Source organism: Chiloscyllium plagiosum, unplaced genomic scaffold, assembly GCF_037043375.1.
Source record: "Chiloscyllium plagiosum isolate Xiang-an unplaced genomic scaffold, Cpla_swu_hap1 HiC_scaffold_14, whole genome shotgun sequence".
Taxonomy (NCBI): Eukaryota; Metazoa; Chordata; class Chondrichthyes; order Orectolobiformes; family Hemiscylliidae; genus Chiloscyllium; species Chiloscyllium plagiosum.
Genome location: NW_028270152.1, coordinates 25,724,771 through 25,751,808, shown reverse-complemented (window position 1 = coordinate 25,751,808; position 27,038 = coordinate 25,724,771). Strand labels below are relative to the sequence as shown.

General features: G+C 41.7%; 2 protein-coding genes across 14 annotated transcripts in view; one reads left to right on the top strand and one right to left on the bottom strand.

Annotated features, from left to right (window-relative positions):
• Positions 1-27,038, top strand: part of cenpp (centromere protein P) — a 348,725-nt gene that overhangs the window by 256,901 nt on the left and 64,786 nt on the right. The gene's annotated exons all lie outside the window — the stretch shown is intronic.
• Positions 1-27,038, bottom strand: part of ecm2 (extracellular matrix protein 2, female organ and adipocyte specific) — an 89,627-nt gene that overhangs the window by 8,089 nt on the left and 54,500 nt on the right. For 6 of the 9 annotated variants that reach the window (XM_087994206.1, XM_087994207.1, XM_087994208.1 and 3 more), the window contains 3 exons: positions 13,424-13,563; positions 12,729-13,055; positions 9,759-10,197 (listed from right to left, as the gene is read on the bottom strand). In XM_087994206.1, the coding sequence (XP_087850332.1) occupies positions 10,026-10,197; positions 12,729-13,055; positions 13,424-13,563 (639 nt within the window). In that variant the 3' untranslated portion in view covers positions 9,759-10,025. Of the gene's footprint in view, positions 1-9,758; positions 10,198-12,728; positions 13,056-13,423; positions 13,564-27,038 lie in introns of those variants that run through there. The other 3 variants (XR_015759370.1, XR_015759371.1, XM_087994210.1) reach the window with 1 other exon arrangement.

Genomic DNA, 27,038 nt, shown 5'->3' with positions numbered 1-27,038 from the left:
AGGCCATCTGGGTTGTGCGTTTTTGGAACTGGTCCTCCTGGGAGCAGATGCGGCAGAGTCGAAGGAATTGGGAGAATGGGATGGCGTTTTTACAGGGGGCAGGATGGGAGGAGGTGTAGTCCAGGTAGCTGTGGGAGTCGGTTGGTTTGTAGTAGATGTCCGTGTTGATTCTGTCGCCTGAGATAGAAATAGAAAGGTCGAGGAAGGGGAGGGAGGAATCTGAGACTGTCCAGGTGAATTTGAGGTCGGGGTGGAAGGTGTTGGTGAAGTGGATGAACTGTTCAACCTCCTCGTGGGAGCACAAGGCGGCGCCGATACAGTCATCGATGTAGCGGAGGAAAAGGTGGGGGGTGGGGCCAGTGTAGTTGCGGAAGATGGATTGTTCCACATATCCTACGAAGAGGCAGGCATAACCGGGGCCCATGCGGGTGCCCATGGCTACTCCTTTGGTTTGGAGGAAGTGGGAGGATTGGAAAGAGAAGTTGTTCAGGGTGAGGACCAGTTCAGTCAGTCGAAGGAGGGTATCAGTGGAAGGGTACTGGTTGGTACGGCAGGAAAGAAAGAAGCGGAGGGCTTTGAGTCCTTCGTGATGGGGGATGGAGGTGTACAGGGACTGGATGTCCATGGTGAAAATAAGGCGTTGGGGACCTGGGAAGCGAAAATCATGGAGCAGGTGGAGGGCATGGGTGGTGTCCCGAACGTAGGTGGGGAGTTCTTGGACTAAGGGGGACAGGACGGTGTCAAGGTATGCGGAGATGAGTTCGGTGGGGCAGGAGCAGGCGGAGACAATGGGTCGGCCGGGGCAGTCAGGTTTGTGGATTTTGGGCAGGAGGTAGAAGCGGGAGGTGCGGGGTTGTGATCCCGAACGTAGGTGGGGAGTTCTTGTCTGAGACTCCACTTTCAAGGAACTATGAACCTGCACTCCAAGGTCTCTTTGTTCAGCAACACTCCCTCGAACCTTACCATTAAGTGTATAAGTCCTGCCCTGATTTGCCTTTCTAAAATGCAGCACCTCACACTTATCTAAATTAAACTCCTTTTAAACATGATGTGGATCTTGAAAAATGTTCTTCATTGACCACTGAAAAATCGAACAGGCTGTCGATACCCTGAATGGCAGTCTCATACAAGCCCTTATGAGTATTAATTACAGCAGACTTCTGGGAATCCTGGACTAAATGCAATTGCAAGTAAGTGTGGCTAATGTCCACTTTTGTGAAGCAGGGGCCAGCTTTGTGTATAAATCTTCTATCCATTGGATTGGATATTTATTCAGCTTCAAAAATGGTTTACCATTTGTTTGAAATCCCCACAAAGGCTATCTGACCCTTTGGCTTCAAAATTGTTACAATTGGTGCTATCCATTCTGCAGATTGGACTGGGTTTGATGATTCCTTCACTTTCCAAACTTCTTATTTCTACCTCGACTTTTGCCAGTAAGGCAAAAGGAATTGGGCAGGTCTAATGGCTTCCTATTCAATATGCAAGGTGGCCCTGGCCGCTCTGATAGACCCTAGACCCTCCTGGAAGAGTTCTGGGTATTTAATTAGGATTTCACTCAGGCAGCCATTTTCTAATTCAGACATGTTGAGTCAAGCTAGGTCACCCTCTGCAAACAGTTTTGCCCCTATTAACTTTGGCCTAAGCCTTTTACCACAATCACCGGTAACTAAACCAGCTGCTTTTCAAGAGACCAGAACAGACATTGTACCCATAATCTGTATTATTTACATGGTATAGGTTCTTAGCTTAGCTGAGGTCTTGCACAAAGTTAAAAGCTTTGCATTGCAAATGTTATTAAAAACTGATTCTGCAACCACTGATATGGCTGCATCAGTATCAACCTCCATTAGAACCAGATGACGATTTAACCAGAAGCTTACCTTGATTGATATTGATTTTAATGTTGCTAAGCAATTTAACTGTTCCAAACCAGATGTAGGTGAACTTCCCAGGGTATGAACCCTCCTAGATATTGGCCTATGAGTTATCTCACTCAATTTAGGTCTAGTAGGACTCCTTTGCTGTTTCGAATCCGCATACTGGCAACAGCTACAATGGCTGAACAGGGACTGAATGAGGCTGTGCAATTGCTTGCACTCAAGCTCCATCAGACTGGCAGGAATGTCCATTTCCATCAGAATATCTTACAATTCGTATACTCCATTTGCCACATTTTCCAATGATACTGCCAGTTGTAGTGCCTGCTTGAAGTCCAGTTGAGCTTCAGCTAGCAGGGGTTCTTGCATAATTGCATCATTAGTCCCGTATAACAAATAGTCTCTAAGCATCTCATTAAAGATTAAAGCAAATTGACAGGCCTCTGCAGTTGTCATAACCTACTCAAACACCCTGATACAGATTCCCCGGTTCTTGAATTGCCACGTAAAAACTATAGCATCTTCGAATTAAAGGAGGCTTGGGATCGTAATATTCCTTAACTATATAAACCAATTCTTGAAAGCCTTTAGTATCTGATGCCTTAGGGAAAGTTAGGCTCCGAATGAGAGAAAAAGCTGCAGCTTCACATGCTGTCAGGAGAATTGCTCATTGTTGTCTGCCACAATGTCCCAATAACCCATTTTGTCTACATACTATGCCCATTGCTCGATGGCAGGGTTGAATGAATCAAACTTCCCAAACAAACAAATAATGTAAGAAATGCTTACCCCAACTCAAAGACTACTACAGTGAGCGAGTTTTTTCAAAACTGTGGTTTACTCTCGTCTCCACTGAAGTAGATCCATAGAGGCCGGCATCTCATCACCAAATCACCCTTTGTTTAAACATGAACAGTCCTTGACTATAATGCTGCCTCATACAGAGTCAAGTACAGAGTGTCCATACCTCTGACACTCAACCTTTTTATGGAAGCTAGAGCTCCCTGACTGGACCAGAATAATCAGGGAACTCATTCTGAGATCGAGCTGGCTGACCTTGTTTCAATCACTACAGTACCAAATACCTTGCACTTTGCTACATAAAACTCCATCTAACAAATTTTTGCCCACTCACTCAACCAGTCGAGATTTCCTTGAGAGAATATTTGAGCAGTTTTGTGCCTGTATACAAGAAGGATGTGCTGGTGTTGCAGAGAGCCTTGAAGGTTTACAAGAATGATTCCAGGAATGAAAGGCTTGTCATATGAGGAATAGCTGAGGATTCTGGGTCTGTGCTCCATGGAGTTTAGAAGGATGAGGGGGGATTTAATTAATATTCACAGAATAGTGATAGGCTTGGATAGAGTGGATTTGGAGAAGATGTTTCCACTAGCAGGTTGAGACTAAGGCCTGAGGACACACCTTAAAAGAATTTAGGGACACCACTGAGCTCATTAGGAATTTCGTCAGCCAGCGATAATCTGTTGAGCTTATTGCTTGTAAAGTCATTGATTGTAATTGAGACAGAGAAATAGGTTCTTGAGTGTTAAGGGAATCAAACGTTACGGGAAGAACGCTGGAGAGTGGGGTTACAAATATATCAGCCATGATTGAATGGCAGAACAGACTCAGTGGGCAAATGGCCTAATTCTGCTCCTACATTTTATTGCCTTATGTCCTCATCCAACATGCTCTCCCACCTATTTTAGTGTAGTTAACAAATTTGGATACACTCTGTCCCCTCCTCCATGTCATTAATATTGATAGTATCTAATTGAGGTGTTCAGACTGATCCTTGTGCCATCTGGTTACAAATTTCCATCTTGAAGAATTCCCATTGATCCCTATTCTCTTCTTCTATTTGGGATTTATTATCATTAGTACTGCATATGTATGCAAAAATGCAATAAATTTTAAAATTGCATTTTGGTTTATCTTTGGCATGATTTCAAGATACTTCAAGACATAATTTACATATAATTGTTTCAAGCAATGAACATACTGATTATTTTTCACACACTAGTTTAAAGTACATGAAGCTTTTGGCGCCTTGACTGAGAACTTCATTCTTATCAAAGAAGACGGATTCTGGGTAATCCAAGATGGATGACAGGAAAAATTTCTGGCTGGAACAGGATGCTCCTTTTTTGAGGGATTTTAGGGGTTGGAGTTGATTTCCTCGAATTCCAGGAGCAACAGTTACTGTTTTATATGCTATTGCATTGTTTTGAAACTTAGGAGAAAAAAGATTCAAAATAACGGCACTTTTCAAAGGGAGAGGGACAGACAAAGGCAGCACATTTTCAGGTCAATACAGGGGGGAGAGAGAGAGAGAGAGAGAGAAAGAAACCTACACTGCTAACTGACACAGCAGTGAACCAGTGCAGTTACTGCATTTGCTGTTGAATTAATTTATCGCTGGACATTGTAGTGCATCTAGGAAAATTAACAAACAGTGAACTTCACAACTAATCTTGGAGGAACCTGTTTGGGAGAGGTCACAGCATAGAAACAGGTAAGTGAGTAGTTTTAAGTATAGCCTTGCTGTAAATCCACACTAGTGAGTAGAGTGTATTCTTTCTTGATTATATGCTTTATTGAGATATATTTCTTGATTAAACTTAAAAAATATAAGCCATAAGTATTAAGTTAGCTTGGAACAGTGTTTTGTAGAGCAATAACACGGTGCTATTTTCTGGGTCTGTAGATTGGAAGAAGCAAAAATGGCCTATAGTAGGGTGATATGCTCTTCTTGGCAAAAGTGAGGACTGCAGATGCTGGAAACCAGAGTCTAGATTATAGTGGTGCTGAAAAAACGCAGCAGGCCAGGCAGCATCCGAAGAGCAGGAAAATCGATGTTTTGGGCAAAAACCCTTCATCGGGAATGGAGGCAGGGAGCCTCCAGGGTGGAGAGATAAATGGGGGGGGGTGCTCTTCTTGTCAGGTGTGGGAGTTTAGGGAGAGGTTATGTGTTACTGAGAATTATATCTGCAATAAATGACATTGGTTGCTAATCCTATCAGGTAGTGCAGGAGTCTTTTGTGACTATCCCCATTTCAAAAAGGTGTGCTGTTTTGGAAAATGTAGGGGTTGGTGGATTCTCTGTGGTATGTAGCATGAACAGCCAAATTTCTGGTACCGGGACTGGCTCTAATGCAATGAGGGGTGCGTCGAGTTCCAAGAGATCAATTGTGTTCGGGAACTCTCTAGTCCGAGGTACAGAAAAATGTTGCTGTGGCCAGCAGCGAAAAATCAGAATGGTGTGTTGTTGCTTCCCTGGTGCCAAGTTCAAGGATGTCTTAGAGAAGGTGCAGAATGTTCTCAAAGGAGGCAGAGAGACCAACAGGAAGTCGTTGTACACATTGGAACTAACAACATAGGAAGGGAAAAGGATGAGATTCTAAAGGGAGAATATAGAAAGTTAGGCGGGAATTTTAAACGAGCTCCTCGAGGGTAGTAATATCTAGCTAGTGAGGGTAGGAATAGGAGGAGAGAGCAGATAAATGCATGGCTAAGGAGCTGGTGTATGGGAGAAGGATTCGCATTTTTGGACCATTGGAATCTCTTCTGGGGAAGAAGTGACCTATACAAGAAGGATAGATTGCACCTGAATTGGAAGGGGACTAATATACAGGCAGGGAGACTTGCTCAAGCTGCTCAGGAGAATTTAAACTTGTAAGGTTGGGGGTGGGGGGGAGTGGGCGGGACCCATGGAGATAGTGAGGAAAGAGATCAATCTGAGACTGGTACAGTTGAGAAAAGAAGCGAGTCAAACAGTCAGGGCAGGCAGGGACAAAGCAGAGAACAAGGTAGGATTGATAAATTAAATTGCATTTATTTCAATGCAAGGGGCCTAACGGGGAAGGCAGATGAACTCATGGCATGGTTAGGAACATGGGACTGGGATATCATAGCAATTACAGAAACGTGGCTCAGGGATGGACAGGTCTGGCAGCTTGGTTTTCCAGGATATAAATGCTACAGGAAGGACAGAAAAGGAGGCAAGAGAGGAAGGGGAATGGTGCTTTTGATAAGGGATAGCATTACAGCTGTACTGAGGGAGGATATTCCGGGAAGTTATTTGGGTGGAACTGAGAAATAAGAAAGGGCTGATCACTTTCTTGGGATTGCATTATAGAACCCCCTAATAGTCAGCAGGAAATTGAGAAACAAATTTGTAAGGAGATCTCAGTTATCTGTAAGAATAATAGACTGGGACTGCCATAGTTTTAAGGGTTTAGATGGAGAGAAATTTGTTAAGTGTGTAAAAAAAAATTTTCTAATTCAGTAGGTGGATGTACCACCAAAAGAAGATGTAAAACTTGACCTACTATTGGGAAATAAGACAGGGCAGGTGACTGAGGTGTCAGTGCCCCCACTTTGGGGCCAGCGACCATAATTCTATTAGTTTTTAAATAATGATGGAAAAGGATAGACGAGATCTAAAAGTTGAAGTTCTAAATTGGAAGAAGGCCAATTTTGACGGTATTAGGCAAGAACTTTCAAAAGCCGATTGTTCGCAGGTAAAGGGATGGCTGGAAAATGGGAAGCCTCCAGAAATGAGTTAACAATAGTCCAGAGACAAGACTCCCTGTTAGGGTGAAGGGAAAGTTTGGTAGGTGTAGGGAATGCTGGATGACTAAAGAAATTAAAAGAGAAGGAAGCATATGTCAGGTATAGACAGGAGAGATCGAGTGGATCCTTAGAAGAGTATAAAGGCAGTAGGAGTATACTTAAGAGGGAAATTAGGAGGGTGAAAAGGGGACATGAGAGAGCTTTGGCAAATAGGGTTAAGGAGAATCCAAAGGGCTTTTACAAATATATTAAGGAGAAAAGGATAACTAGGGAGAGAATAGGGCCCCTCAAAGATCAGCAAGGCAGCCTTTGTGTGGAGCCAGAGGAGATAGGGGAGATACTAAACAGTATTTTACAACAGTGTTTACTGTGGAGAAGGACATGTCAGCTATGGAATGTAGAGAAGTAGATGGTGACATCTTGAGAATGTCCATATTACAGAGGAGGAAGTGCTGGATGTCTTGAAATGCATAAAAGTGGATTAATCCCCAGGACCTGATCAGATGTAGAGCTTAAAAATGTGTTGCTGGAAAAGCGCAGCAGGTCAGGCAGCATCAAAGGAATATGAGAATCGGCATAAGCCCTTCTTCAGGAATCCTGTTCCTTTGATGCTGCCTGACCTGCTGCGCTTTTCCAGCAACACATTTTTAAGCTCTGATATCCAGCATCTGCAGTCCTCACTTTCTCCTCCCTGATTAGATGTACCCGAGAACTCTGTGGGAAGCTAGAAAAGTGATTGCTGGGCCCATTGCTGAGATATTTGTATCATCAGTAGTCAAAGGTGAGGTGCTGTAAGACTGGAGGTTGACTAACGTGGTGCCACTGTTTAAGAAAGTTGGTAAGGACAAGACCAGTGAGCCTAACGTCAGTGGTCAGCAAGTTGTTGGAGGGAATCCTGAGGGACAGGATGTATATGTATTTGGAAAGGCAAGGACTGATTAGGGATAATCAACATGGCTTTGTGCGTGGGAAATCATGTCTCACAAACTTGATTGAGTTTTTTGAGGAAGTAACAAAGAGGATTGATGAGGGCAGAGCAGTAGATGTGATCAAATGGACTTCAGTAAGGCTTTCGACAAGGTTCCCTATGGGAGATTAGTTAGCAAGGTTGGATCTCATGGAATACAGGGAGAACTAGCCAGAACTGGCTTGAAGGTAGAAGACAGAGGATGGTGCTGAAGGGATGTTTTTCAGATTGGAGGCCTGTGACCCAAAGATCAGTGCTGGGTCCACTACTTTTCGACATTTATATAAATGATTTTGATGTGAGCGTAAGAGGTATAATTAGTAAGTTTGCAGATGACACCAAAATTGCAGGTGTAGTGGACAACAAAAAAGGTTCCCTCAGATTACAATGAGAACTTGATCAGATGGCCAATGGGCTGAGGAGTGGCAAGTGGAGTTTAATTTAGATAACTGAAAGGCATTGGATTTTGGGAAAGCAAATCTTAGCAGGACTTATACAATTAATGGTAAGGGCCAAGGGAGTGTTGCTGAACAAAGAGACCTTGGAGTGCAGGTTCATAGCTCCTTGAAAATAGTGTCACAGCTAAATAGGATAGTGAAGGCAGCTTTTGGTATGCTTTCCTTTGTTGGTCAGAGCATTGACAATAGGATTTGGGAAGTCATGTTGCAGCTGTACTTTTGGAATATTGTGTGCAGTTCTGGTCTCCTTCCTATTGGAATGATGTTGTGAAACTTGAAAGGGTTCAGAAAAGACTTACAAGAATGCTGCCAGGTTTGGAGGATTTGAGCTATCAGGAGAGGTTGAATAGCCTAGGGCTGTTTTCCCTGGAGCATCGGAGGCTGAGGGGTGACCTCAGAGAGGTTTATAAAATCATGAGGAGCAGGGATAGGATAAATAGACAAAGTCTGTCCCTAGGATAGGGGAATCCAGAACTAGAGGGCATAGGTTTAGGGTGAGAGGGGAAAGATATAAAAGAGACCTAAGGGTCAACTTTTTCGAGTAGAGAGTGCTACGTGTATAGAATGAGCTGCCAGAGAGAATGGTGGAGGCTAGTACAATTGCAACTTTTAAAAGGGATCTGGGTGGGTATATGAATAGGAAGAGTTTAGAGGGATATGGGCCATGTGCTGGCAGGTGGGATTAGATTGGGTTGGGGTATCTGGTCGGCATGGACAAATTGGACCGGAGAGTCTGTTTCTGTGCTGTATATCTCTATGTCTCTATGACTCTCTAAGGGTCCCTGGATCCAAAATGTTAAGTCTGTCTTCTCTCCACAAATGCTGCTGGACCTGCTGAGTTTCTACAGCAATTTGTTTTTCTTTCAGATTTCCAACAATTGCAGGTTTTCATTTTGTTATCATGGTGATCAGAAGCAGAGATGGAGGGGTAGAGAAGTGATGCTGATTGTCAAACCCTGCCCTTGTTTGTCTCCCTGAACATCCGCTCCACATGACTCCCACCCCTCGATTCTCTCCCTGAAAATGTCACTGTCTTTTCCACTGTTCCAAGACTTCAGTATTGCTGCACACTTGGCCTCCAAAACAATGATGCTGCTAAAAGTGGCTGCTTTTTGGCTGACAGCCTGAAGCAGGCATGATATCTTTGTCACAGGAGGGAATGCACCAAAAGGCTTTTCAGGTGACTATTTAAGTGCTGGACTATTTAGGCACTGGATCAAACAGGCCGTCTCATTAGTGGTAATGTGCATGTCCCACTCATAATGATGCCTATCTCCATACTTCAACTGCAAAGTGGAAAATTCTAGCCCATATCTTTGTTTAAATGGGATACCCTTTATCCTCAAACTGTACTCCTTAATTTTAGACACCCCACATGAGTAAACATCCTTTTAGTATCTACCTGGTCAATTCTGCTCAGAATCTTCCCTGTTGTCACTTCTCATTTTTCTAAATTATAGTTACATGACTTGCTCAGCCTTTCTTTGTAAAACATATCCTTCTTTAGCAACCTGTATATTTGTTTCAGGTTTCTAGAATCTGCAGTTCTTTGTTTCATTTTAGTGTTTGACATATATGCTGTTGTTCTTTTGCACTACGACACTACTTTATGTAAAAATCAATTCTCAGTCCTTAAATGGATTCTCACAGTATTCCACCATGATACTTTTAACCCATTTGTATTTGGTAATTCAAATCTAAGTAATGATTTTCCAGACCAAACAAATTGTTAATTCTAAACATGTTTGTTCCTGACTTATTTAAATTAATGGCATTCTACTCGACTTGTTTATAAAACTTGTAAATATTTGTTGAATGGGTAGTTTCATGTGGCCATACAAGGCAGAGTCAGCAACATCTTTTAACTTCCAAGTAATATCCAATAAATTATTACATTTAATGACTAACAAAAGTGATTTATTACATGTCCACCTATCCTTCGCTTATGGAAGATGCATAGGCAATTATTGACATAAAAACCATGAACTAGGTGTAGGTTTAGTGTACATTTCTTATCGCTCGATGGGGACTCATTATTCTGCTTTGACAGAAGTGCAGTTAAACAAGAACATTTAAGCCGCATGTCATACACAATTTTTGCTTCAAAACATATATGGATAAAAATGACTTTCACACCTAGAATAGTTATTTTTTGACCTTTTGTGGTGTCAAGATCACACTTGAGTATTTTTCTATACAACAAAAGGCAGTTGGTGGGATTCTCCGTGTGTTTATATAATTGTTTTCGAGATGAAGTGTTCGAATTTTTGAGTCATCTTGATCATCCATTATGCAGATGGATTCCGGTGGAACATTTCTAGTTTAAAAAAAATTGCATTAGAGTATATTTTCAAAAATCTCCTTTAGTTCAATCAACACTTTAATACACAACTCATTTTTTGGATTTAAATTATCTTGTGATCAGATGTGAGTTGGTTTGGGACTCTGTCACTGAAGAGTATGTTTCTGTGCTGTATGACTCTATGACTCTGTTGTGCTATCTCAAAAGGCAAGCACAGAGACTGTTCAGAAATCCAGTTCAAGACTTCCAGAGGTCCATTCTTATTGGAAGCAAAATAAAACAATGCAAAGAGAAGACCTAAGTCTTAGAATAATGCAACTCAACTAATGTATGCCCTGTCCAAAATACCTATGTATACATTTTCTAAAACTTGATTGCTATTACATGTTGGAATGTATTGTAAAGATGTATTAATATAGATGCTTTAACATGACATAAGGGGGAAAGGGGGATGGTGCAGTCTTGAAATCCAGTAACACCACATTTCTCTCATGTGTCCAAAATAACTTCACATCTGTTGATTGTTTTGAGCTACATCAATATCCTTGTTCAACATTGCATTTTCATGAATGTGCCTCTCAAGGAACCTGTAGATATTTATGCTACATTAATGCATCATGGCAATTTTTTCATGCTCTCAATTTATGGATTCATTTGTTAAAATTAAGAACTTAGCAACTTGCACAGACGCCATTCATGCACAAATACATACTGTTGCAAGGAATGCTGTCTCGGCCCAGCTGTCACGAACATTTTTCTCAGTTTCCATGAGAAAGTTACCTTTGATGAATTACCCTGATCCTTCTACTTCCAGCATATTTCTGATGTATAGATGATATGTATACTATAATTGAAGCTATACGTGCACATCAGAATTTTTCTTAAGCACTTAATGCAATACAACCCATGCTCAAATTCAACTTTGAAATGCAATACTCTTAAGAGCTCTATTTTGTCAATGTACTGGTTGAGAAATCTGCAAATGTGTTCTCTACTTCTGGCATGCTGAAATGTACCTTTACAAATCAGTTACATGTTGGATTCTTATAGCTCTATAAGACCAGCTAAATCGGTTATCTTGTAATTTGGGCTCCAATCCATTAGCTCACCATGCAAACTCAGGCCAAAATGGGGCACATCAAATCTATCCTGTAGGATAATGATGATCCCAATCAGACCGTTGTTCACTGTATTATATTTACTCATGAATGGGCTTATGGCCACCACGTCTGGACTGGAAAATGTCTGGTCTAATTTAAGGAAGTGTGAAAAAAACTTGGCAGATGGAATATGATGTGAGAAACTGAGATTATGCATTTTGGCAGAAGATATAGAGTTACTGAATATTATTTAAGTGAAGAAAAACTGCCGAAAGCAATGGAAAAGAGGGTCTTGGGAGTCTTCATCCATGAATCACAAGACGAGGATCCTAATTCAGCAGGAAATAGGGAAGGCAAATGGAATGTTGGCTTTTATTTCAACGGGAATGAAATATGAAAGGACGGAAGTTTTACTAAAATCATACAAGGCACTAATCAGATCACAACTGGAATACTGTGAACAATTTTGGGCTAACTAACGAAGGAAAGACTTACTGGCATTGGAGGCAGTTCAAAGAAGGTTCACTAGGCTGATACTGAGTATGATGGGACTGTCTTATGAGGTGAGGTTGAGTAGATTGAGCTTCTACTCAGAAGAATGAGAGGTGACCTTACTGGAACATACAAGATTCTTATGGTTCTTAACAGCATAGATGCAAAAAGCTTGCTTCCCCTTTTGAAACAGTCACAATCAGAGGGTGTAATCTCAGAATAAGGGGTCACACATTTAAGACAGAGGTGAGAGGCATTTCTTCTCTAAATGTAAAGAATCTGTGAAAGTCTTCACCAGTGGCCTGTTGAAGCTGGGTCATCAAGTATATTCAAGTATAAAGGAATTTTTAATCAGTAAAGGAATCAAGGGTTATGGAGCAAAAGCAGGAAAGTTGTGTTGAGAATTTTCAGATCATCCAAGATCTTATTGAATAGCAGAGCAGACATAATGGTCTCAGTGGCCTGCTTGTGCTCTTATGTCCTGTGGTCTTAAGTGCAATGTCAAAAGTTTCAGCTACAAGACTCTCTTTTCAGCAATATGCAATTAATTTGAACAGCCATAATTGTTCTTATAACAGTAGACATGGCAAATATTTTGGCCAGAATAAGATCCTGAAAGCAGCACTGACATAAATGGCAAATAAGTAAGTTCAAATTTGTTGATGTTGGTTGAGGAGGGAGTGTTTGTCAGCACACACAATATTAACCTGCTATTCTTGAAAAGTTACCATAGGATCTTTAACAAACACATCAACAGCCTGACTATTCTGTGACTTGCTTGAAGTTCCACCTTTCTAACTGGTCTTTGGTATTTGCTAAATTACATGGTCACTTCCTGGGACAGGGCTTAAACTGAAATCTTCTGACTGAGATATATTTTTCATTATCTACATTTTAGTTTACCCAAGAAAAACAGACCTGTTACCAATGATGTCTTGAATACTTTTCCATTACCTGATTAAGTTATCATTGAGTCTCAGAAAGTGAAGCGCCTTCATTTCAGCAATTCCAATAGGAATTTTTTTCAACATATTATGATCCAAAAACAATTCTCTCATAGTATTGTAGGTGCCAAAGAAAGAAACTGGGTCAATTCCATCGCTTGTTAATTTGTTGAAAGATAGGTACAAAATTTCTAATCCTGGTTCCATGTGAGCAAATACAAAGCCTGGAATTCGCTCAATCTGGTTATGAACAAGTATAAGATACAGGAGACCTTTGGGTAGCAATGATGGAACGTGAATTATCTTGTTGTGTGAGAGATCCAGATATTCTAGGTTCCTAGATGATAAACAGGAATTTTTATTCACATTAAGTATAATTTGTGAAACATTACACCCTTCTACAAAATGCAGAAAATTATAACTTGTTCAAACCAAAAACTAAATTAGATCAATTGTCTTTCACTATGTCAATATGAAAGGCATGTTGGCATTTATATAGAATTAATATGATTTCTTGATTTTATTTCAAATGAATGTATCACTTATTTTACTTAGTTTTAAAAAGAATTACAAGTTCATAATTGAATATTAACTATAATCAATTAAGTTATTTAGATTTGACAGTTAGAAACAGTTAGCTTATAATATGTACATTATGACATCAGTTAATAGTTGAAAACATTTAATTATTACCAAATTACTCACTTGAGTTTTATCCAAGCAAATGGTGCGATCCTGGTTTCATCAAGCTTATTATTCCTGAGAACCATCACATTCAAATTGGTGGTCTTATTTAAACTAACTTCAGATATCTCTTCAATTTCATTGTCTTCAAGATAAAGTTCCTGTTTTTTAATTAAAACAAAAATCACTTGGTACCATATAAGGTCTATCTGCATAGTGCATCAATAGTACTCATTTAAAGATTTTTAAACAACTAAAGAACTTCAGTTGCTTGAAATCAGATACAAAATGTTGGTTAAGGAAGGAGTGTTTGTCAGCACACACAACATTAGCCTGCTCTTCTTCAAAAGATACCATAGGATTTTTGACAAACACATCAATGGCCTGACTATTCAATGATTTGCTTGAAGCTCCACTCTTCCAACGGGCCTTTGGCATTTGCAAGATTACTTGGTCATTTTCTGGGACAGGGCTTAAACTACAACCTTCTGACTGAGATATATTTTTCATTATCTACATTTTAGTTTACCCATGAAAAACAGACCTATTCTCCATGGTACCTTGAATACTTTTCCATTACCTGATTAAGTTGTCAATGAGTCTCAGAAAGTGAAGTGCCTTCGTCTCAGCAATTTCAATGGGGAGAAAGCAAAGTTTCAGGTTCAGTGTTCCTTATTCAGAACATCTCAAGCTTTGTCTGGCATTTAATAAGTTCATGGCTGATCTGTTTGTGTTTTAAATTCTACAGTACTCAAATTACATCATATTATAAATAGAAAATGCTGAAAATATTCAGCAAGTTGGATAGAAACTGTGAGAGGGAAATTGACTCATCAGTGAAATTTTATGTGTAGGTGGTGGCCTTATTCAACCACCCAACCTGCACACCCTATCCTGATGGTAGGAGAAGAGAATAAATTGAGGAACACTGTATGGGGAACACCTTGGGGCTGAAGTAAGATGGGGCAGGAGTAGCACAGGATCCTGAAAAAGACATGTTTGTTTGTAAAGGATTTGTCATGTGCCATCTACACTTTGCTTCACTGGTAAAGTACAGTGGCAATAGGAGGAGTACCTTAAGTTCTCATATCTGACCAGGGAAGGCCCTCAACTGATCCAAGCAGTCCACCCAACTCCTTGCATCCTGCTGCTAAAATACCAGTGGAGACACATAGGCAGCAGACACAGCATTGCTGTCATGGCATCTAGTTTAGAACTCAGAACTAGAATTAAATTTATTGTCACGTACTCAAATGAGTACAGTGAAAACTGTTTAAGTTGCTGCTTATGGCACCATGTTCGGTACAAAGTCCCGAGCAACAGGTTCATCAGTTACAGTTCTGAGGAAAATAGAGAAGTAAAAAGTCCAGCATTGCAGATTTTAGGAATAAATTATAAAATGGAGAAAAAAATGTCAGTACAACAGTCTTCCAACCCAGTCCATGCTGACACCCTAGCCACCCATCCACACCTTGACTCTAGATCATGCCATGTTCACTTCTGGGTTCATGGGGCCTTCATAGACTCAAGTTTCCCCCCCACCATTTGCCACCCAGCTTCCAGAAGGCAGTAAAATTCTACCCAGCATTTCAGGGTGGGACTTGTCATCAGGACTGAAAAACATGAGCGATATAATAAGATTTTTTAAAAAACACTGAAGCACAGTAAAGGAGTTGTGGATAGGAGGAGGGAAAGAACAAAAGGATAAATCTGTCAGGATGGAAAGCAAAAGAGATTTAATGGCAAAAGGGGATGATGATGCAAGGTAAACAAAACAATAATAACGAGACAAATAAGGAGATAAAGTGTCTTGAGGATTTGTAAATGACAAGACCAGAATAAAATCCAATTTTCTTAAGAAACAAAAGGTGGATCTGGAAGAACTGCAAGTGGCAAGGTTAGCAGTATCTGTTGTCTGCAAAAAGGTTATAATGATTACCCACTAAAATTAGAGTCATAGAGCCATACAATATGGAAACAGACCCTTCAGACCAACTCGTCCACGTCAACCATGTTTTCTAAACTGATCTAGTCCCATTTGCCTGCATTTGGCTCCTGTCCATCTAAACCTTCCCTGTCCTCATACCTGTCCAAATGTCTTTTAAATGCTGTAATCACCTCTATCACTTCCTCTGGCAGCTTATTCCATGTACGTACTACCCAAATGTCTGAAAAACCTGCCCTTCTCACCTTAAATCTATACCTTTGGACTGCACTACCCTGGGGAAAAGACTGATTGACTGATTGATTGTCACACGTACTGAAATACAGTGAAGAGCTTTATTTATGAGCAGTACAGGCACATCATAGTAAGGAAGGAAGCACGGATCAAGAAGACGTAGAGGCATAGAGATTACATTGCACAGGGTGTGCACTAGGCAAGATCAACATTGGCAAGATCAGCATAATTTCAGGCTCGAGAATCCATTCATCAATCTAATAACGGGCGGGGTGAAGCTGTTCCTGAATCTGCTGGTGCATGTGTTCAGGCTTCTGTATCTTCTGCGTGACGAGAGAGATTGTGGGAGATCATTACCAGGGTGTGATGGGTCTTTGACGTTGAAAGAAGGTTGTTGTTCAGTCTGAAGGGCTGTGACCAGTGGTGTGGCACAAGGATCAGTGCTGAATCCACTAGGCTATTCACCTATCTACACCTTTCATGATTTTATAAACCTTTATAAGGTCACCCCTCAGCCTTCTATGCTTCCGGGAAAAAGTCCCAGCCTGTCCAGCCTCTCTTTAAAACTCAAACCTTCCAGTCTCGAGAGCATCTTTGTAAATCTTTATCACATCCTTTCCAATTTAATAATGTCCTTCCTGTTGCAGGGCAACCAGAATTGTACGCAGTACTCCAAATGTGACTTTTCCAATGTCTGTACAGCCATAAAAATGATACCCCAATTCTTGTACTCAGTGCTCTGACTGACAAAGACAAGTGTCCGAAATATCATCTTCACCATCTGTCTATCTGTGATGCCACTTTCAAAGAACTATGTACCTAGAGCCATAGGTCTCTCTGTTTGACAACTTTCCCCAGGGCTCTACCGCCAACTGTGTAAGTCCTGCTCTGATTTGTCTTCCAAAATGCAAAACCTTGCATTTATCTCAATTTGCTCAATCTCATTTAACTCCACCTGCCATTCCTCAGCCCGCTGGCCCAGTTGATCAAGACCCCATTATATTCTTAGAAAACCTTTTTTTTTACTGTACACTATACCATCAATTTTAGTGTCATCTACAAACTTACAACCGTGTCTCCTATATTCTTATCCAAATAGTTTATATAAATGACAAACAACAGTGGACCCAGCACTGATCCTTGCGACACACCACCGGTCACAGGCCTCCAGTCTGAACAACAACCTTCTGCCACTATCCTCTATATCCTACTATCAAACCGATTTTGTATCCAATTAGCTAGCTCTCCCAGGTGATCTAACCTTGCTAACCAGTTTACCATGCAGAAGCTTTTCGAAGACCTTGCTAAAATCCACATAGACAACATCTATCACTCTGCCTTCATCAATCATCTAGGTCACCTCTTCAAAAAAAACTCATCAAGTTTGTGAAATACAGTTTCCCATGCACAGAGCCATACTGTCTATCCCTAATCAGGAGTGAATGTGAGGACTGCAGATGCTGGAGATCAGAGTCAAAAAGTGTGGTGCTGGAAAAGCACAGCCAGTCAGGCAGCATCTGAGGAGCAGGATAGTTGACCTTTCGAGCATAAGCTCTGTGAAGCTTTCCAGTACCACTCTTTTTTTCCCTAATCAGTCCTTGCCTTTCCAAATGCATGTAGATCCTGTCTCTCGGAACCCTCTCCAACAACTTAGGTCATTAAATTCAGGTTCACCAGTCTGTGATTTCCTGGCTTTTCCTTGCAGCCTTTCTTAAATAATGGCACAAAGTACTTTCTTCTGACACCTTACCCATGGCTGTCCATGATCCAAATACCTCTGCTCGGGTTCCCACAATTTCTTCTTTAACTTCCCAGAATGTCCTGGAATACACTTGACCAGGTCCTGGAGATTTAACTACCTTTATGCATTTTATGGAATTTTTAAAGACATTGCTATTTATTTCCCCAATTTTCCACTTGCATATCTCTCCACATTAAATGCTGACACCAAATGTTAATTTAGGATCTCGCCCATAGGCATATGGTTCCATACATTGATGGTCTCTTTGCTATTTAAGGGACCATATACTGTCTATAGTTACTCTTTTGCCATTAATATACTTGTACAATCTCTTTTAATTTTCCTTAACCTGATCTGCTATAGTTATCTCTTGTTCCCTTTCTTCCCTCCTGATTTCGGTCTTAAGTGGACTCCTGCACCTCCTATACTCCTCAAGGGATTCGCTTGATCCCAGCTGTCTATACCTGACATATGCCTCCTTTTTCTTGACCAGTGCTTCAATGTCCCTCGTCATCTTATGTCCCCATTCCTAACAGCCTTGCCCTTCATACTAACAGGACTATGCTGTCCCTGCACTCTCATTATCTCATTTTTAAAAGGCTCCCACTTGTCAGACATTCCTTTACCTGCGAACAGCCTCCCCCCATCAACCTTTGAAAGTTCCTGTTTAATACCATCAAAATTGGCCTTGCCCCAATTTAACTTGTGGACCAGTCCTATCATTTTCCATAACGAGTTTAAATCTAACAGAATTATGGTCACTGATCCCAAAGTGCTCTCCAACTAACATCTTAGTCACTTGCCCTGTCTTACTTCCGAAGAGGAGGTTGAGTTTTGCCCCTTCTCTAGTAGGGCTATCTACGTATTGATTGAGAAAGTTTTCTTAAATGCAATTAACAAATTCCTCCCTATCCAGCCCTTAATATTTTGGCAGTCCCAATCTATGTTTAGAAAGTTAAAATGCCTTACTATTACAATCCAATTATTTTTACAGCAACATATTTGCTCCTCAATTTCTGGCTGACTATTAGGACTGTACTATAAGATTCCCATCAAAGTGATCACCCCTTCTTACTTCTAAGTTCTATCCAGATATTTTCACTAGATGATCCCCCAGGAATATGCTCTCTAAGTACCGTAATTATGTTTTCTCTAATCAAAATTGCCACTCCTCCTCCTATCTTGCCTCCCTCCCCCAATCCTTTCTTCAGCTTCTGTAGCCTAGAACACTGAGCTACCAGTCCTGACCATCCCTCAGCTGTGTTTCTGTAATAGCTATGATATTCCTAGTCCCATGTGCCCATTTATTCCTTGAGTTCATCTGCCCTACTGTCGGACCTCTTGCATTGAAATAAATTCAGTTTAATTAATCAGTCTTCCCTCATTCTCTGCTATGCTCTTGTTTACTTTGTTTATTTAACTCTGTCTGTAACTTCTGTACTAACCTCAACCTTCTCTCTTGTCTCACTACTATTTATTGTTTCACCCCTCTATCAGACTAGTTTAAATCCTCCTGAGTAGTTCTTGCAAATCTCCCCACCAGGTTCTTGGTTCCCCTGCAGTTGAGGTGCAACATGTCTTATTCTACAAGTCACTTCTGCCCCTGAAGAGATCCCAATGATCCAGAATTCTGAATCTCTGCTCCCTGGACCAGCTCCTCAGCAACGTATTCATCTGCTCTGTCCTCCTATTCCTACTCTCACTAGCAAGTGGTATCCAGAGATTACTTATTGAATGTCAAATTGAGTAAAAGGCTATACTTACATGGGTGGGTAAAACGGGAATGAGAACAGTTGTTGTAGTTGATGTAAGGGGAGAACAGACTATTCCAGATTGCCCCTTCAGATTGCTAAAATGCGGTGAATGGGGAAAATGGGTTTGGAGTGACATCTTGCTGGAAGTAATAGAAACAAAGGAGGATCCATTGAATATGGAGGCTATTGGAGAGGAACATTAGAACATGGGGAACACTGCCCTAGTCTTGGGAAGGAGAGTGAGGACACGGGTGTGTAGGAAATGGGGTATACGTGATTGAAGGCTCTATCAACACGGTGCTTGTATTAGTTGTCTTGACTCCCTCTTCGGCTTCCTACACCTGCAATGAAGCTTGATGAAAGCTCAAGGAACAGCACCTCATATTTCATCTTTTTGACTATATTTTGCAACCTATCATTCAACATTAAGTTCAACCATTTCAAATTATAACTGTGATTCCATTTTATTTGCAACTACAGAGACTGATAATGATTCTCTTAATGCCACTTAGACTTCTTCTTGACCCATAATTCCTTTCATCACTGCCACCTCCCTTTTCCTTTGCCCATCATTCCTTTTATTGTTTAATCACTTCTGCCCTATTGTTTTGTCTTGTCTTTGTTTTACAACCAACTTATTTCTCATTCTAATTAAAGTAAATGAATTGAAGTGTTAACTTTACTTCTTCTCTGAAACTGTCTCACTTGCTACGTATTTCCTGCACTTTACATTCCAGATTTATAGCAACAGCACTACTTTGCATATTGTATTTGGACTTCCAAGGCAACCAGGGGAATTCCTGATGAAGAACTCAAGACGTCGATCTCCTGCTCCTCAGATGCTGCCTGACCAGCTGTGCTTTTCCAGTATCACACTTTTTGACTCTGATCTCCAGCACCTGCAGTCTTCACTTTCTCTTAGCCAGGGAAATTTCCCTGCTCTACTACCATACGATCTTTTACATTCAGTGAAGAGGGCAACTAGGACCTCCGCCTAACACTTTGTTCAAATAAAAGCTCTTTGTAAAAGTTCAGAGAAACATTTATTTGTACTATGTGCTCAAGGCCTGGTGTGGACTTGAATTTGTTTTTGAATTTGATTTATTGTTGTCACATGTTGCAGCAAAAGTGTTGCTTTGTGTGCTATACAGACAGATTGTACCATACAAAGTACATCAGGATGGCAGAACAGAGTGCAGAATACAGGGTTATAACTGCAGAGAAGCAGAGAGATGATCAATATTCGCATTTGAGATGTCCATTCAAAAGTCTGATAACAGCAGGGAAGAAGTTGTTCTTGAATCTGGTCGTTATGTATATTCAAACTTTTAAATCTTCTGCTTGATTATGTTGGTTGCTTTACTGAGACAGCAGGAAGTACAGATGGAGTCAGTGATGGAAAGCTGGTTTGCATGATGGACTGGACTGTATTCACAACTCTTTGTAAATTCTTGTGGTCTTGGGAAGAGCCGTTGCCATATCAAGCCATGATGCATACAAATAGGATGCTTTTTATAGTGAATCTATAAAAATTGGTAAAAGTCTTCGTGGACATGCAGCATTTCCTTAGCTTCCTGAGGAAGTAGAAATACCGTTGTGCTTTCTTGACTGAGACATTCATGTGGGTGGACCAGGACAGATTGTTGGTGATCATCACTACCAGGAATTTGATGCTTTCAACCATTGCCACCATTGATGCAAGTAGGGGCATGCCCTCCACTCTGCTTCCTGAAGTCCATGTCCATTTCCTTCAGTTTGCTGATATTGATGGAGTGGTTGTTGTCTTTACACCATGCTGCTAAAGACTCAGTCTCTTGTACTCTGTCTCTTCAATGTTTGAGATCTCACATACATGGTGGTATTGTCAGCAAATTGCAAAGAATCAAGTCAGTCTGATAGGCTGGAGTTGATGTGAGCCATGACTAACCTCTTAAAGCACTCCATCATTATGGAGGCCAGAGCCACCAGCAGCAGTCATTGAGACACTCTGCATGATTTTTCTTTGGCTCCGGGATGATGGTAGTCTTCTTGAAGCAGATAGGAACTTCAGATCACAGTCAAGAGGAGTTAAAGATGTCAGTGAATACTCTTGCCAGCTGGTCCGCACAGGATCTGATGCATGGCCGGAGACTCCATCTGGGCCAGTTACGTTCCATGGGTTCACTCTCAAGAAGGCCGATCTAACATCTGTGGCAGTGATCGTGGGTACAAGTGCAACCAAGATTGTTGGTGTAGGTGACACATTTCATTGACCTTCTGTTGAAAGTGAGCGTAGAATGCATCGGGTAGGGATGTACTGTTGCCTGCGATTCTGTTTAACTTACTTTGTAGCCCATTACATTGTGTAAACCTTGCCACAAACGACAGGTGTCCATGTGGTTACTCTTGGTTCCAAGCTTAGTTTGGTATTACCTCTTGGTGTCTAATGGTCTTGCAAAGGTCATAATGTGGGAGATTATAAATGTAGTTTCTGCAGGTGGTGGTAGTTAGAGATGTTGTTTTTGCAGATGGGTGAGGGGGTGTTGTGGGGGGAGGGGAAGGGGAACATTACACAAACGGTCACGGGATTCTTGCAGCATACTTAAGGCTAAGATTTTAACAAATATAGAGGTTTTTGTTTAAGAAATAGTTTTAAACTAAGAAATAACTTTAAAGTGTTGTAGCTGACCACAAAAGAAGCAGTAGGGGCATTTCACAATAAGCTTATAGTTTGATAAGGGGAACTGGATAAAATAACAGACAGGCTGTAACAGACAAGGACAAGGACAGCAGGGTAGTCAGATAAGGAAAGTTAGAGAAAAAGAAGTGAGGTAATCGGCTTATGATAGGATGGGAAAAGGGAGGCGTGATTACGCAACTTGCAAACTAAATACAGAATGCTTACATGCTTTGTAGCACACTTTTGCTAGCCTGATTGCTTGAGCAAACGCCCGTTCTTGCAAGGCCGTAAAGAATAAAATGTTCTTGTTTCCAAGGCTTTGTCTCAGGCTGATTTGTGAGTGAGTTTTGTTTCTCACAATAGGGGGCTCGTCCGGGATCCAAAACTCCAACCGCTCGACACTCTTGGGACGACGGGAAAGGTGCACCTCGCCGATTTCGGCAATCTCCAACTCCCTTGTTTGCCGTTCGCGGTTTGGGCGAGTACGATCTGGACTGGGAGACCCTGGAAACAAGACGGTCGGATGCGGTGGGTTCGGTTGGGCAACTCTTGTGCACAAGCCCCGGGTAGGGAAAGGTTTTTAGAATTAGATTAGATTACATTACATTACAGTGTGGAAACAGGCCCTTCGGCCCAACAAGTCCACACCGACCCGCCGAAGCGCAACCCACCCATACCCCTACATTCACTCCTTACCTAACACTACAGACAATTTAGCATGGCCAATTCACCTGACCTGCACATCTTTGGACTGTGGGAGGAAACCGGAGCACCCGGAGGAAACCCACGCAGACACAGGGAGAACATGCAAACTCCACACAGTCAGTCGCCTGAGGCAGGAATTGAACCCGGGTCTCTGGCGCTGTGAGGTAACAGGGCTAACCACTGTGCCACCGTGCCGCCCTCAAACCTTAAAGGATATATCCGGGCGACCGGGGGCAGCGGTATTTGCTCAAGGAATTGCCGCGGGACAGGGCACACCGAAATGACCAGGTAACTCTGTGCACAGACCAAGGTAAGAAAAGACACCTTTAAGTATTGCCTTGGTGGTTGAGACGTACGGAAAGTACGGGGAATTGGCGATATATAAAATCAAGCATATGTCAATGGAAAACAGCCCATGTCAGAAGGGCTAGTAGCTGAAGGGCTACTGAGGGTGCACTTCGTAACTAACTTATGGCCAGACGTCCAGAAAAATATTCAAAAGTTAGAGTCAGTGTCTGTGAGACACAGTGTCTGTGTGTGTGTGTGAGAGAGAGAGAAAAGAGCTGTACAGCTAGTAGAAAGTTTAACCCTTTGTGATTCAGTTTGAATGCATATTTGTTTGTTGGTAATTGAATGTTTGTGCTTTGTTCCCTGGAGCTTGAGATCCGGGACTGTTTTGAATCTGATTTCTACAATGGAAATTTTAACATGATTTCTTTTAAGGTTAAGGATTTTACAGATTATGAAATAAAATGTTAACTCCTGTTCTTTTTACAGGTCATGACTGCCTTACTATCAGTTTCTAACTAATCTCTTTTATCCTTCCATAAAAGTGATTTATGGAGAACAGTTAAAGTCTCAAAAAGCATATAATTGGTCAGATTAATCGGACGAGTAAGGTGTCTCGTCAGGACCCTGAAGGGGGTGTGGAAGAAGGTGACACTGGACCTCGTTAAGATTAATTAAATTAGCAACAATGGGAGGTACGGGGAGTTGCCTGTGTAACGATCGATCTGCAAATAACATTAAAGGGGAATATATTCCACCCGACAGTCCTTTGGGGAAAATGTTGAGAAATTGGGAACACAACACCTGGACGCAGGGGAAAGATAAGGCTGTAATGATAAACTATTGTTGTCTTGTCTGGACTCGAGAAAGCATTAAGGAGCCTGTTTTTTTTGGCCCAAATATGGGTCTGATGAGGATTGGCTGTGTCAAGATCTTAATATATATGTCAATCGAAAAGAACCGTACAGTCAAAAAGAGTCTGATTATGCGGCTTGTTGGATAGGGAGCTCGGGAGTAAAATTATGTCCCGTAAATACGGAGGAATCAGGGAAAGAACAGAGAAAGAATAAACAAGGGAAGCCACAATGGGATCCCTTAACGTGTTTGCCGCCCCCATATACTACTCCCCGGAACGAGCCTACAGCTCCCAAAGTAGAACCGAGTCCAGACACAGAAATGGGAATGGACTCTGAACTAAAAGATGCAGAACCTGGGGGGGGGGCAGGGTCACTCGAGCCACCACACGTAAAGGAGGGGCAGAGATAATGGAAAATGTAAAATTATGTCCCTTACGAGAGGTTCCGATTGGGGAAGGTACAATCGGATATGTAAACGCTCCCTTAACTAGCAGTGAAGTTAGGGTCTTTAAAAAGGAAATGAAAAGTTTAATAGAGGATCAGGTTGGACTAGCCGAACAATTAGATCAATTCCTATGGCCTAATTTATAAACCTGGGGAGAACTGATGGCAATTTTAGGAATGTTATTTTCAAGGGAAGAACGAGGTGTGATTAGGAGAGCGGCTTTACAGGAATGGGAAAAGAAGCACCCAGTTGGGGAAGAAGGGGCCCCAGCAGAACAGAAATTCCCAAATGTTGACCGTCATTGGGAAAATAATGACAGAAAAGATAGGGAGTCAATGCGGGATCTATGAGAAATGGTAATATTAGGAATTAAAGGGGAGGCAACTTGATCACAAAACTTTGTTAAGGCCTTTGTAGGACGACAAGAGAAGGATGAAACCCCTTCTGCATTTCTTAAAAGCCTCAAGGAGGCCACAAGGAAGTATTCGGGAATGGATCCCGATAATCCGATAGCACAGGGACTCTTAAAGGTCCAATTTATAACTAAATCATGGCCGGACATACAAAAGAAATTACAGAAATTAGATGGATGGAGTGAAAGACAGATGGAAGAACTGTTACGTGAGGCACAGAAAGTGTATGTGAAAAGGGAAGACGAGAAGCAGAAACAGAAAGCCAAAATGATGGTGGCGGCAGTAGAAGAAATAACAAAAAGGAGAATGGGATCAGGGGATAACAGGAAGGGTAGAGGAGGACACGAAAGACAAGGGTCAGATACCCGGGAAAGGAGGCAACAGGCAGGGTGTTACCATTGCGGGAAAGTGGGGCATTTTAAACGGGAATGCCCGGAATTAGCACGAGAAAGGGAAGCCGTTTCCCTAATGACCTTAGATGAAGATTAGGGGAGTCAGGGGTTCCTTCCTCCTGAGACCCACCGGGAACCCTTGATAAGTTTAAAGGTGGGACCTGAAGGGGAGGAGGCAGTATTTTTGGTGGACACGGGAGCGGCACGGTCATCCCTAAGTTTTAGACCCACCGGTGTTAAATTGACTAAGGAGTATCTTAAGGTTTCCGGAGTAAAAGGCGAAGAATTCTTGGTGCCTATTTTGAACCAACCCTAATTAGAAGAAATGATGAGGAAGTGATAGGACAATTACTATATATTCCTGACATTGTAAGTAATCTATTAAGTAGGGATTTGATTATATTGCTGGGCTTAAAAATTGGGGTGGAGGATAGTACAGTAACTGTAACGATGGCTATGTTAACACCTAGTGAAGAAAAACAAATCAACCCTGACATGTGGGCGAAAGCGGATAACACAGGACATCTAACTATTACTCCGTTGGTGATTACGTTGACTCGAGAAGATGAGACGGTTCGGGTTAGACAATACCCTATATCGTTGGAAGGCCGCAGAGGTCTGCAACCAGTTATAGATTCTTTGTAAAAACTGGACTGTTCGAACCATGTATGTCGCCCTTTAATACCCCAATACTGCCCGTCCGTAAATCAGATGGAACTTATCGATTGGTGCAGGATCTTAGGGCATTGAACCGATTGGTTCGAACACAACACCCGGTGGTACCTAATCAATACACTTTGCTAGGCAAAATACCATGTGACCACCGCTGGTTTAGTGTAATAGATTTAAAAGATGCATTCTGGGCTTGTCCTCTGGCCCCAGAAAGCCGCAACATGTTTGCTTTTGAATGGGAAAACCCATACACTGGTAGAAAACAACAGCTCCAATGGACGGTACTTCCCCAGGGATTCACAGAATCACCTAATCTATTCGGGCAAGTACTGGAACAGGTCCTGGAACAACATAAAATGCCTTGAGGAACGTCATTGTTACAATATGTGGACGATTTACTTGTATCAGGACAAAAGAGAAATGACTTGAGTTTAGCCACCAAAAGACTGTTAAATTTCCTAGGGCAACAGGGTTTAAGAGTACCGAGGAATAAACTGCAATATGTAGAGAAAGAGGTGAAATACTTAGGACACCTTATTAGTGAGGGCACTAGGCACATTAACCCTGAGAGAATTAAAGGGATAGTAGAACTGCCCCTTCCGACCACCAAACGAGAATTACGGAAGTTCTTGGGGCTGGTGGGCTATTGTAGATTATGGATAGAAGCATGCGCCCAGAAATCGAAGGGGTTTTATTACAAATTGACAGAATCTGAACATGAAAGACTGCACTGGACAGAAGAGGAAAAGGAAGGGTTACATGAGTTGAAGCGTAGTCTAATATGAGCTCCGGTGTTGGCCCTTCCCTCCCCAGACAAACCATTCCACCTTTTTGTGACAGTAAATGATGGAGCAGCCTTAGGAGTATTAACCCAGAAAGGAAGGGGAAAGAGACAGCCCATAGCCTTCCTGTCCAAGATCTTGGACCCAGTCTCGAGAGGATGGCCTGAATGTATACAGGCAGTAGCAGCCACTGCCATACGGTAGAGAAAAGCCGTAAACTTACTTTTGGAGGGGCGCTAGTCGTTAGTAGCCCCCATCAAGTTAGAACTGTGTTAAACCAAAAGGCAGGGAGATGATTGACAGACTCACAAATCTTAAAATACGAAGCCATCCTGATGGAGAGAGATGACCTTGTGTTAGCAACAGACACCTGTCTAAATCCAGCTACCTTCCTATGGAAGGGAGAACCTCTGGACAAACGAGAATTAGAACATGACTGTCTGGATATCATAGAGTATCAAACCAAAGTTAGACAGGACCTAAAGGATATCCCCTTACGTGACGGGGACAGACTGTTTATAGACAGGTCATCAAGAGTAGTACACGGAAAAAGACACAATGGATACGCAGTAGTGGACGGTAACGAGAATCGAACGGTTGAGGCTGACCGGTTGCCTAACACATGGTCGGCCCAGACTTGTGAGTTGTATACATTAAACCAAGCTTTAAAATAATTAGAGAATCGAAATGGGACAATTTACACCTAAGTATGCCTATGGGGTGGTACATACCTTCGGAAAAATATGGCA